This window comes from Aspergillus alliaceus (genome assembly GCF_009176365.1).
Source record: "Aspergillus alliaceus strain CBS 536.65 unplaced genomic scaffold BDW43scaffold_80, whole genome shotgun sequence".
Lineage (NCBI taxonomy): Eukaryota > Fungi > Ascomycota > Eurotiomycetes > Eurotiales > Aspergillaceae > Aspergillus > Aspergillus alliaceus.
This window is the reverse complement of record NW_022474763.1, coordinates 96,909-109,515: the sequence shown is the minus strand read 5'-3', so window position 1 is coordinate 109,515 and position 12,607 is coordinate 96,909. Positions and strand designations below refer to the sequence as shown.

The 12,607-nt window shown below is 49.3% G+C and overlaps 6 protein-coding genes across 6 annotated transcripts; 3 read left to right on the top strand and 3 right to left on the bottom strand.

Moving 5' to 3' along the window:
• Window positions 1-16: 16 nt before the first annotated feature.
• Window positions 17-2,790, bottom strand: BDW43DRAFT_316683 (chitin synthase-domain-containing protein; the record flags this gene model as incomplete). The annotated part of the gene is made up of 5 exons (XM_032048365.1): window positions 17-654; window positions 719-902; window positions 971-1,817; window positions 1,932-2,293; window positions 2,349-2,790. Coding segments are annotated over 5 exons (2,473 nt in total), but the record flags the coding sequence as incomplete, so codon positions are not given.
• A 683-nt stretch (window positions 2,791-3,473) lies between these two features.
• Window positions 3,474-4,117, top strand: BDW43DRAFT_293673 (uncharacterized protein). The gene has a single exon (XM_032043847.1). The coding sequence runs from the start codon at window positions 3,523-3,525 to the stop codon at window positions 3,757-3,759; it is 237 nt and encodes a 78-aa protein (XP_031894471.1). The 5' UTR covers window positions 3,474-3,522; the 3' UTR covers window positions 3,760-4,117.
• Window positions 3,703-4,727, top strand: BDW43DRAFT_242916 (uncharacterized protein). Its single transcript, XM_032039700.1, has 2 exons — window positions 3,703-4,062; window positions 4,138-4,727. The coding sequence occupies exons 1-2, from the start codon at window positions 3,815-3,817 to the stop codon at window positions 4,391-4,393; spliced, it is 504 nt and encodes a 167-aa protein (XP_031894470.1). The 5' UTR covers window positions 3,703-3,814; the 3' UTR covers window positions 4,394-4,727.
• A 2,557-nt stretch (window positions 4,728-7,284) lies between these two features.
• Window positions 7,285-8,079, bottom strand: BDW43DRAFT_304499 (aminoglycoside phosphotransferase family protein; the record flags this gene model as incomplete). The annotated part of the gene is made up of 3 exons (XM_032045613.1): window positions 7,285-7,593; window positions 7,671-7,989; window positions 8,021-8,079. 3 exons carry the CDS (start codon window positions 8,077-8,079, stop codon window positions 7,285-7,287), a joined length of 687 nt encoding a protein of 228 aa, XP_031894469.1.
• Window positions 8,080-8,836: 757 nt separating this feature from the next.
• Window positions 8,837-11,190, top strand: BDW43DRAFT_242876 (putative MFS transporter). Its single transcript, XM_032039699.1, has 4 exons — window positions 8,837-9,208; window positions 9,264-9,423; window positions 9,479-10,537; window positions 10,611-11,190. The coding sequence occupies exons 1-4, from the start codon at window positions 9,016-9,018 to the stop codon at window positions 10,915-10,917; spliced, it is 1,719 nt and encodes a 572-aa protein (XP_031894468.1). The 5' UTR covers window positions 8,837-9,015; the 3' UTR covers window positions 10,918-11,190.
• Window positions 11,191-11,462: 272 nt separating this feature from the next.
• On the bottom strand, window positions 11,463-12,404 carry BDW43DRAFT_316680 (SAM-dependent methyltransferase; the record flags this gene model as incomplete). The annotated part of the gene is made up of 1 exon (XM_032048364.1): window positions 11,463-12,404. One exon carries the CDS (start codon window positions 12,402-12,404, stop codon window positions 11,463-11,465), a length of 942 nt encoding a protein of 313 aa, XP_031894467.1.
• Window positions 12,405-12,607: the final 203 nt, after the last annotated feature.

Genomic DNA, 12,607 nt, shown 5'->3' with positions numbered 1-12,607 from the left:
AAACATACCGTCAAACACATGCGGTCAATCCCGGTGCCCGTAATCAACAGGGTCAAGATCAGGTTGCTAAACACCCAGAGCAGCACCAGCATCGTCCGGAAGTTCTTGTACGAATCATCCAGACTGGTGGATTCCTCTTCCTCCGGCTCCACCCACGGCGCCAAGGCCCGTTTCACCGTGGCCTCGAACTGACTATCAATATCGGCTTGCGGTTTATCCACTTCCTCAATGAATTGCTGCTTGCTGCCGTCCTCCTTCTTCGTTTGCGCCGAGGGTAGCGCCTCGGCCTTATCGGATCCCTTCGTACCCCACGAGACATCGTGCCAGTTGCAAAACGCATAGACCATCAGGATGTTAATCGAGGTCGTCATGCCGAAGAAGTACGCCCACGAACTGGTGAGGATATGCCACGGGTCTCCGTAGAGCAGACTGGCGATGACGTAGATACCGTACGTGGAGACCAAGGCAATCAGGACAATACCACCGCTGTCGGAGGCGAAGAAAGACGCGAAGAATCCACTCGCACCGTTGTCAAAGTCGAAATCCATCATGCCACCGGTGAAGGCGTTGGCAACCAAGTAAAACGACAGAAGTAGGATATAGATCTGCACGATCGAGAAGTACAAGAACGAGAGCGTGTACGGAAGTCGAGTTCTAGGTCCAGTGAGTAAGCAGTTCGTCACACGAGAAAACATAAAAGACGATAGCCGGAACTCACCCTTTTGGTCGATTTCCGAGGGCCAGAATGAATTGCAGCATCAAGCAGAAGATATAGCCATATTTGAGGAAGGTATTCACGATCGGCGTGGCGTCATTCCCAAACGGCCATCCCTTGTTCTTGTTGGCTGCACTGGGGGTACCGACGAGATCCATAATAACCGAACTGGTGAGCCAGTAGGAAGCTAAATGAGCAACCAGGTCAGTGGGCGTTCATGAATCCAGGGGATTGGGGTTTTCGATGGGAACGCACAGAGAGAGAACCAGGTCATGACGAGCTGACAGAAGTTATAAACCATCTGCACATGCAGGAAGAACAAGCGGACGAAGCTGTGTCCACTGCGATAGATTCGCCCAAAGTGCATCATGGCGTACAAACCGGCGGCGAAGGAACCATTCAGCCAACGTCGCCTCTGACCGATGAACTCGGCCGAACCCTCCGGAACGTCCGTCTCACCTTTCGACGCCTTGACGTACGAGAGATGCCATTTATAACCCGCCTTCGCCACCAGCTCGAAGCACAAGATTCGGTCCTCGGCCAAGAACATGTTCTTTTTGAAGATATTCATACCCTCAATACCCTTTTTCCCGAGTCGCTTGGACAATGTATGATCTCCGTGGAAGTATTGCTCCAATGGGCGACCCATAATCGCACGATAGCGGTATGCGGAGAAGGCACCAGGCAACACACTGACATAGCCGAATGCACTTTCAAGCGGTTTGTCCAGGATATTGGAGATCTTGTACTCGAAGTTCTGCGAGGCCACCAGCGGGTTCAGGACCTTCCGCCAACCCTTGCCCAACATGGCGTGAATCTCACCACAGGAACCACCCAGGTTTTTATCGTTGTAGAAGGATTCCCAGAGAGCCAGCAATGACTTCTTGCCGGGTTTGGTACCCGCGTCGATCAAAATACACACTTCAGGGTTGAGGATCCGGCTAAACGCGTTGAAGAGCCACCGATGGGAGTTGATTTTCTTGCTGTTCTTCTGTTTGAGGCAGAAGATCATCTGGACGGGAGGAAGATTGGAGGGATCGTTGCCCTGCGGACGAACCAACTGTTGATTTGAGGTGACGGACAATTGCGTGGTATATTCGAACTGTTCCAGTCAGTCCCTGTCGTATCACTTAAAACTTTGGGGGGGGGATTTTTGTTGTTTTTTTTTTTTTTTTTTTTTTTTTGGTTTTTCACTGGAGGGACTCGCAGAACTCACAATATGAGCGACCGTTTCCCGACCGTCAACATCCTTCTTCATTACGCCATCCTGGTAAATTCCGACGGTCGCCAACACATCCAGCGTGTTTTTATCGCACGGCTCGATACCGTCAAACACCAGGCACACGACGATCTTCTGCCAGGCCGGACCTCCCTTGTTCCAGAATTCCGACTTCTTCAGGTTGACAATATCGCGCACGTTCTGCATAACACCGTGCAGCGTGCGGGCCGTCAGGACCTTGTCTTCGTTATAGTAGGTGATGGCGATGAGCAGTTCGGTGTGACGGTTGTAGATGGCCGGGCGCAGGTTATACCCGTTCCGCAGGGTGAACTCGTCGGGATCACAAGTGGCCGCCGTATCTGCGACGGGGGGTTAGTCCGACTGCAAGTGACAAAAGTCGATCCAAGGACCTACAGCGCATATGCGTGAATTCCTCCGAAAACGCCTCCTCCGCCTCCCGATATTCCGGTTGAATCGCATTCTGAATGGCACTCGGCACGGGGTAATCGACACTCAGCACCGACCCCTGCACAAGGTTGATCTTTCGGGTTCCATAGCGACGCAAGCCCGACCGGTTACTGATACTGGCTGGCTGGAAGGTCTCCAGTTTGATGCCGCTGGACTCGGACATTTGACTGGCATCGTAGAGTTCCGCCGCTTCGGACTCTTGATACGGGGGGGCTGCGAACACGGTGACACCGGGATCGTGAAGGGTATATCGGCGCAGGGAGTCGGACGACAGGCTGGGGTCCTCGACGCCGTAGATACTGGGATGATTATGACGCAGGAGCGAAGACTGCTCCTGTTCGTCTCGGTCTGACAAGCCGGGCGTTTGCTGCTCGGGTTGAGGAGGCATTAGAAGGAGAGGGAATGGCGGGAGCTATACCAAGAAGAAACGATCATACGATTGGGGGTGGGGGGTATTGGGGGGAGAGGGGGGGGAAGCCGTGGGAATAAAAGAGAAGGATGAATTGCTGGTGGTAGAACTTACAGTCCGAGAGGGATTGGTATGCGAATAAAAACTGCTGCGGCTTGGCTGAGGCGAGTGAGTGGAGGTGGGCCGTACGGGTCCCATCTCGACGGCGCTGAAGGGAAACTAGCAGTGATACAGAGATCCCCAATCACAACGAACGAATTCCGAGACTTTGACTTATAGGCGGAACTGCATGGAGCGAGGGAGAGAGGGTGTGTGGGTAAAGAGAGGGGGTGGGCAAGGATAAGGATAAGAAGAAGTTGTTAGTAAGGGAAGGAGGAGGAGGGAGAAGAAGGGCAGAAGGGAAAGGGAAGGGAAGGGAAGTCACTGGTTTCGAAACCAAATCAAAAAAAGAAAAACAACCCAATCTTGTCACAAAAAAGAAAGAATAAAAGAGGAAAAGAAAAAGAAAAATGACAGAACACAGAAGAAGTAGAAGAATATAATAAAACAAATGGAAACTTGGGTCAGTCAGCGACCCGGTGGAACCATGGATTTTGATTTCGATTCTATATATAAATCCAGTACTGTCCGAAATACTCAGGAATAAATAACAGGCTGCCTACTGTCAGTCAATACTTATGTATATGGAGGAATCGTCATTGGATCCCATGCATGAACACGGAAACCTGGGCAATGGGATTATTTTTGGTAATTTTTTTTATTCTATTTTATTTTTCTGATTATTATTTTATCGTTTACTATTTATTTATTTATTTATTACGGAGTCTTTCCTCTGGCATAAAAAAATGCAAGGGGGGCAGTGATCGGATGCTCCTGTGGCTTAGAGAAACCCTACTTCAGGCTCTCTTTTCTCGTACTCTCTCTCTCTCTCTCTTATTTGCGCAATAACAAATAAAAAATAAATCCAACCCAACTTTTCTATAATAACAGCACATCTTAAGTTATGAACAGAAAAATAGAAATACCCAAACATAAACAAAAGGGCCCTTTCGGTTCCTCCGCCATCAGCTTACTCGTCTCTTCCCTCTTTTCTCCCCCCACGGCCCACCAAAAGACAGACGAATGTTGTCTCAAGTCGATCAATAACCTATTGAGGAATATCCTCGAGTCATCCCTTGGGTACCTGGGAAAAGTATCAGGTAAAGGATTAATATTGTTTGTTGGTGGTTTTATTCTCCGGGTTAACCCAAGGTTGCCACCCCTCCTGTTATTAAGGGAAAAAAAAAAAAAAGAATAAAAAATAAAATAAGGTACATGCGAATGCAGCCAAAGGCAACCCGTGAACTTTCCAAGTTTCGACCCAACCAACTTCAAAAAAGCAACCAATATCTGTGAAGAGAGAAGAAGATTGATCCGTTCCGGCGTGGCTGACACCCAGGATTCATCGTCATTGGCCTCCACCTTTTCCAACAAGTGCCCTTTCATGATCGCGCGACGCGCATCCGGTGGAGCCGCCCAGTGCGTCTTCCCGATCCCTCAATGGCCGTTACTCAGGGTTCTCGGGACGCGCGAAGGCTGCTGATTTGTGGCGGATGAGGAATGCTCACTCCACTTGTGGGTCACCCACTCTGCGCATAGCCGAGACAGAGGGAGAGGGGAGTGGGCGAAGGCTGGAGAATTCCAATCAGAAGATAATCCCTCTGACGGGCGCGCAACTCACCATCTGATTCCCGGACTCGGGGAGAGGGGTGGTGTAGTCACCGGAAATGGACAAGAAACAAGTACCTGTATCTGAATGATCAGGTTCCTTGCCCCCGGGGGAAGGTGGCCTCTAGATCTAGTGTATCCCTTGGGGTTGACGAGAATCCCTCGTGAAACGCTTGTCGCACTGCCAAGAAAAGGGAAAAGTGGAGAATCAATTTGAGAGATTGAAAAGAGGTTTTAAGGATCCCTTTCTCGACCAGTCCAGGTCTGTACTTGTTTGCTGATCACAAGGACAAGGTGACGGGCGAACACGTTGGATGGCGATGAACGAGGCTGACGGTGGACTTTTTTTTTTCCTTTCTATTTACTCTATACTATCTAGATAGAAGCGAGAATTGCTACGCGATCCCATCTCCGAAAGAGTTGATGTATTTTTAGATTTTAGAATGCTTGGGAGACATTAATAAGACGATATAACTATAGGCCGTCGGCGGGAGAGGCTTGTGCTCCGGAATTATCAAGCAGGAGTGAGATAGATGGGCATCCATGCGCATACAAACCTCTATATTTATATCCCGCCGATTGGCCACGCCGTCTACAGAGTATGCATTCCCCATGAGAGACAGACCAACATGGTCAACATGGCAAGAAGGAAAAAAGGAAAATAAGAAATCAAACTCAATCAAACTCAATCACACTCAAAATCAAAAGAACGACACGTAGGGTCTCGTTGATTCTCGTTTATTGTCTTGCCCCTGGTTCTCCCTGACTCGTCACCAGTTCGGCGACTTGAACCTAGTCACACAGCCAGAGTGACACAATCCTTCGCTTGGAGGTTCCATCTTGACCTGACAATCTCCTGGCCCACTTGCCGACTTGTCTGGGGAACGCGGTTTCACTTCAAGAGTCTAGAGTCTAGACCTGGGCTCCAGATCCTTAATCGGCCGGAGAACTCCTGATGCCAGAACTCAGTCCTTTGTGCAGTCTTCTAGTACCCTAAGCGAGTCGGAGAACTACTGGACTTCATGTTCCTATGGATCCTACTGGTTTTTATGTCCCGACTTCATCGCATGTAATGCCTGAGGCATCACACTCAACATACTACGACTAACATCAGACCCGCGACCCATCAATGTAACTTGAAATCAGTATGTATAATGTATGGACTCAGTTGGCAATTAAGGAAATAAAATAGAAAAGCACTCTGATATGTATAAGTGCGAAGCGTGGAGATAGTATCATAACATCCATGCTCGTATTACAACCAGTCTTTCAAGTTTTAAAAGGTAAATTAACTTATGTACATATCAGAGACGATCATCAAGACTATCGCTTTTTCTTCACTTTCTTATTTCCGTCCCTTAGGGAGTGACTATTCACCAAACCTGTGCGGCCGGCTGATTCAGATTCACTATATATACATGACGGTTCCCATACTTCAAGTCGACCAATACAGAAAGTAGGTGTCAAAAAAATACGACTAGATCACCAACCCCCGAGGACTAGAGCTGTCCCAATACATGAGATTTCAGTGTAATTTCGGGTAGACAGCAGGATTGATTGGCTCGCTCAGTAGAGTAGCCAAGTACTACTCGAGTCCTTTATGCGGTGCAACATTGAAGCGTCCTTGTGCGGCTTACGAGGCCCTATGGGATTCACGCTCTAGACTAGACAACTGGAAGATCATCACTTTGTTGATCTTCTAGATTCCAGGGTATTGGTACGGGCGCCTAGGACCATGAGGGGGAGAATGCTACGTTGCTCTATCAGCCGTACGGTGATATCCGAGAATCCATACCGGCGTTTACACCTTTACACACCCTAGTTCCATCTGATCAGTGGCCAGTATTGTTCCAAAAAGACACAGCAAATGGCACTACCATATTATGTCCAGTATCGATGGCTTCTTCCTAGAATGGAGGCAAAAGACACTGATCAGGCATATATATCTCTAGGACCGTGAGAGCTGAGGTCTACCAAACGTTTTTTTCACACCCCCCGACATCACGGTTATCCGTTACAAACCCTGTGATTCTAGGCCATAACTTCCTAATTCTGAGAGAGACACTATTCACATAGATAGGTCGATATACCTCACCATGAGCAACAAACGTCAGGTGTTCGTCACCGTGCATTACCGGGATCAGTTCTCCGTCGGGAAACATCGACAACGCCTGGGTTAGGCCGCGTACCATTGGGGTATCTTGATCACCCCCAAGAAGCCAACAGGGGATGATTGCTAAGCGTGTGACGCGACCGATGCACCCAGACCGGATCCTGTCACTAGAGTCGAGTCGACCAAAATGCAGACAACGATAGGGTTTTCCGAAGAAAAGAAAAGATCGATCCATTAAAGAGCAGCATCCACCTTCTTGGGAAAGCCATGATAGGTAAGGTTCCAAATGCAACCACCTACGCAGAGATAGAGACCCATCTCAGATCAGTTCCGCTTCCGAGAAAGGGCGCTCAGCCGGAACAGAACTGCGTCAGTTGGACCATGGCTGCTATTCAGAAGTTGCAGGAGAAGGGTTTGGCAGGGCGATTCGATATTTATTGGCTCATGGACGATTTTATCGCATTTGCCGATCAGCTTCTCCTGAACACGCGCCGTCAATCAAGAGTCATCAAGTACACGAGCCGGCCAATGTAGCCTATACTTATCTCGAGCCTCGTGCCTCAATACAGTGTACTTTAGAATGTCGAAGCATCTCAGAGTTGATAATGAATTCAATCTTCAACTGAGAGGAAATAGCAGCGTGGTCATAACCGTTAGAAGTGCATCCCTGGTAGCTCACATTGTGTCCAGGGGTTTTGTTCGGCTCTCAGCTCGTCATCATACCTCGTGATAGCTGATTTCAACCCTTCGTACCAATCAGACATCCCGACCGGTACATAATGAGCCTTGGTATATTCCCAGTACTCTGGGTACCAGCCACCATACTCCCAATCGATTAAAGCCGCAATCTTCCCATTCTCAATAATGATATTCCGTGGAGCAAGATCGGCATGGCTAAAACAGCTTCGATAATAACGTGTATGGGAATCGGTAACCTCTTGGCCAAATACTTGTGCACAGTCCTCAATAGGTACATTTTTCGAAAAAAAGTGTGAAATCCTTCATGTCCTGGAAAGGGGCTGAAAGGAGAGTACCCAACACGACCATCAAGACCACCTTCCCCGCTTGCCGACCCGACAAATCCTTTATGCGGTGGTTCGAGGCTTCGCAGCTGGTTGACATAGCCGGCAATTTCACTGATAAGATGTTTTTTTTTCTGGTCGTGTGACAGATGGCCATCAAGCCAGGCGGTTTCCAGGTCGATTCCACGTATATATTCCATTTCAATATGGATCCGTGCATCGTGGTATGGGTAGACGGTGAAGACTTTTGGAACAGGTACAGTGGTACGCTTGGCGACATATTGCATGGCTTCGAGCTCTACCTTCTTGCAGGGCCCCTTGATGAGTCTATGGCGGCTAGTTCTGACTCCACTCCTTATCAACTCACAGTCCCCAAACCCTTCCGGCCGAGCCAAGGTCTGATTGGAAGGAATGTCGATCTCGCATGATGGATAATACTGCTCTGAGTCCATGCTGCCGGGTCTCCCAAGGCCGGAACACGGTCACTCCGCCGAAAAGGTCCCCGGCGACAAAGTCCAGCTTAACTCAATGGGGGATAAGACACTGGGGTTAGAATCGTCGAGTTCAAAACCTGTCAAGATTGCATCAGTTTATGTGGGTATTATATCACTAGGGACCAGTCTCGAAAGTTGTTTTGGGAAATCTGAGATGGCGTAACAGCATGTAGAATAGAAGACGCACGGGACTAAATCCAGACTCTCATGGATTAACTATTCTCCTGCATTATGCAAGCTTCGGGTGAACCTTCCATCTTTGTTATCGCAGGGTTTTTTTTGCCAATATATGTTTATTAGATACATATGAATTTGAAGTTGAGGCGCTTCGGCTCGTTTTTATTTGTGTATTTGGGGCTGTTGTACTCTACTCTGTACGTCTGCCTCGAATAGGTACAGCAGGAGTCTGGGAGATGATGCCCGGTTATATATATAGTAGAGTTCCAATCTTGTCTGTTAACGAGTATACCCTGATCGGCAACCGCGGTCACCTTCTCTTGTTTAATTAATAGATAAAAAATAAGATAAGACAGACACAATGTGGAGAAGCTACCATATTAATTTTAACTAAAAGTGGAGCAATGAAATCATGCGGTTGATAAGATTCCTTGTTTTTGAGGCCTCCAATCCAGTAGACCGTTCTAGAAAGGACTGACGGTCGGTGACCTTTTCCAACTACTAAATAAATTATCAGTCTGTCTTTCCCCCTCACATCGGCAATATACTCTACTCACTCACTCATTTAACCAGAACTCCAGAATATGTAATTATTCATCTACTTAATTCCTCTTCTCGTTCTCTCTTGTCTGAACGCGCCTCAGTTGCGCATTATCCCATTGTGCTTTTATGTGCTTTTAAACATCGTATCATGTCCCTCGTCCAGCGAGTGTCTCCTATTGACGGAGTAGATAACGTGGACGCCGTAGATACGGAGAGCATCCTATCCATCCCCATCCGGCGTGAAATCAGCTATGATGTCTTGCCGCCGCCTCCCCTGCAAGAGCTACTGGACGTCAAGCATGCGACGCCCGCCTACAGAGTATCAACGGCGAAACGACTTGGTAGGCAAGAAGGACAATGGTTGAATACATTAAGAAAACTGACTCGATGGTGAAGCCCAGGTGATAGTGACGCTACTGGCCTGTTGGTTCGCGTCGGGAATCGTGTTTGGCTTTGCGGCGCTGAAGCCGGTCATGATCAACGAAGGCGTGTATCGCAACCTGTGCACTGAAGAGTGGCCCGACGGGAGCAATGCCTGTAGAGCGCAGGATCTTCGGTACGTGGTCTCGATCGGAGTTCCAGTTTCAGCCTTCTCTGATACACATCCGCAGGTTAAACCTATTCTTCATGGTCGGCTCTATCACGGCGAATGTATCCGCTCTGCCGGTCGGTACCATCCTCGACCGTTACGGCTCGCGATCTTGTGGTTTGATCGGTTGTGCAGTGTTGGCCGTGGGGAGTCTGCTCATGGCTTTCTCTTTCTCCGGTCGCGTGGATGGCTACATCGCGGCGAACTTCTTGCTGGCATTGGGAGGTACCTTCGTCTTTCTCCCATCGTTCCGAATCGCCAATGCCTTCCCCAAGTACAACGGCACAATTGTCGCACTAGTCACGGGTGCCTTCGATGCATCGGCGGCGGTTTATCTCTTCTATCGCCTGGCGTATGAGCAGGATCAAGAGGGCTTTTCGCCGCAACGCTTCTTCTTCGCTTATTTGGTCGTACCGGCCTTGATCTTCGTCGCAATACTGACGATAATGCCGGCGCATGACTACCAAACCACACAACAGTTGCAAGTCAAAGTAGAGCAAGTTGAGGATGTGACGCAGGATATTCATGACTCGGACGACGAGATCGAGAGCAATTCCGAGCTGTGGCAGGTCCGAACGGACCGCGCCAGGCATCGGAAGGACCAATTGCGCAAGATCAACCAAGTGTTTGGAGACAAGACGGAGCGGAAGCAGCGCCAGGAATGGGAGGAAGAACGACACGAAGCGAGTCGGGTATGGGGTGTCCTTCATGGCCTCCCGGCTCATGAACAAGTGATGACACCGTGGTTCATCCTGATCCTTCTGATGACGGTGCTGCAGATGTTGCGCATGAACTACTTTATTGCGACCGTGCGATCCCAGTATGAATACATGCTCCACTCCGGATTGCAGGCCGATAGGATCAACGAGTTCTTCGACGTGGCATTGCCCGTCGGAGGTGTGCTTTTCACCCCCGTCATTGGACTCCTGCTCGACAATCTCAGTGTTCCGGCCACATTAGCGATGATCGTGCTCCTAACCACAGTTACCGGAATTCTGAACTCCATACCCGTCGTATGGACGGGGTATTTGACGGTCATTCTCTTTGTCCTCCTAAGACCATATTACTACTCGGCTATGTCGTAAGCACCGCCTTTTCTTTCTTTCCTTTGTTGGTGTCACATACTAACCACTGACTTGTGTCATCACGAACAGCGACTACGCGACTAAGGTCTTTGGTTTTGCGACATTCGGCAGAGTCTACGGCACGATCATATGTTTTTCGGGGTTCGTCAACTTCGCGCAGTACGGGCTGGACTATTTGACCCATGGTCCGTTTCGGGGTAATCCGATCCCTATCAATGCTTCCCTCGCCACAGCAGGCCTCATCATTGGTGTAGCCTTGGTAACCTTTGTCTATGTCGCGGAGAGAAGATGGAGAGAAGAGAAGCAGGCGGAATGCGACGAAGAGCGGCAGCGATTGATTCCGGAAGAGGACGAGGCGGTATCAGACGACTGTTGACTTTTTGTCGGGAGAATAGATGGACGGTACCGACATTTGCAGATATGCGAAAAATGAGGTTTATAGGAATTGGCGGCAAAGGCACGCATGCCTTACGCAGTGCACATATTGTTAATGACATAACGTATTTTACTTGATCCAGAACGAACCGAATCCCGATCACAAATTGCCGGATGCTACAATATTGCAAGAATCCGTAATGTATCCCTCAACATCCTCGGGCACTCCCCGCGACGTGTAAGCTACCGACACTCACATCCTATGCGACGTACTACTCGACGCGCATAATCCTCTCAAAAGGCGGACGAAGTCTTGAGCATCATGCCCACTGCGCCGATAGGTTGGAATCGGCCTACTTTCCTATTCACATTTAGGCCAGTCTTGACCGTCTGAAAGTGATGCTCTCTAATATGCTACTTGACGCTGCTCTAGATTCATCTCCGAACATCGGATAACATACATATTCTCGCAGTATCCCACTCGTACCTTCCCACTCTTACATACAAACAGCCCGTTACTCAACTCCGCATAATGCAAAAATCGATTCACTCCCCATTCAACTCGTCGACCGGGCGCCTAGCAATGATGCTGTAGACAGAAGCCTGGTTCTGAGCTACGGCCTTCGAGAAGCTCCGGGCTTGATCATACAACTCTTGAATTGGTCCATTGGTTCCTTCGGGGAAGTTCTGCTCAATGTTCAACCGCACTTTGTTGAACCAGTGAATAGCTTCGCGAGCGGAAGGCAGTACGCGCAGGTCCTGGATCGTCAACCCATTCTGCTCGAGGACACGGACAAAATACTCCGGTGTCTTTCGATTGCCACAGGCCAGACGGTCCACTCGATCAGGGATGGCGGATCGATAAGAGTTGAGGCTGCTTGTACGATATAAGGTGTCTGAAATCACCAGAGTTCCGCCTGGAGCCAACCGCCTCGCTACTCGAGCTACTGATGCTTCAAACACATCGTTGAGAAAGTGGGTGTAAACGCCGCGCACTACGACAAGGTCGTATGGTACATCGGGATCAGGCAATAGATCCACGTCCTGTCCGTTGCAGAGATACAGCTGGACGGTTGAGTGGAATCGAACGGGCAGGTGTTCTGCGAAGTACTCCAATTGGCGAGGACTGATGTTAATGGCATCGATGCGCGGACAATCACCGAACTCCTTGGCCATGTACTGCGAGATGTAGCCCCAACCACAGCCCAGGTCCAAGATACGGTGAATTCGAGGCCGGTCTGGACCGTCTAGCCCGGCAAGCTCCAGTTGGCGGCCAAAGTGACGAAACTCTGAAGGGCCAGTGGACCCCGGTTTGGCGCCTTCAGCCAGCTCAGCGTCGTCGAACAAGCCAAACTGGAAGCTCAAGTTGTCATGCCCCAGAACTTGATGCCATAGCTCCGGTGGGTCGTTGTATGTGGCCACCACTTTGTCTCGATATGTGTCGGCGCGAGGGCTATCGATAACATGAATTTCGGCCTTAGGTTTCATGATAGTCAGACGGTGGGCTAATCAAATCCGGGTAACCGCTGTATACTAGGTAGGTGGTGTTCTTAGGGGACGGTAGCTTGAATCCATAGATCCTCGCAGTGTAGGTAGTAGCGTCGCCTTTCATGGCCATATGTACATATATATATATTACAACCATCTGGTGGGAGAAATGAGCGACCAGGGCACCCCGCTTCACAAGATAT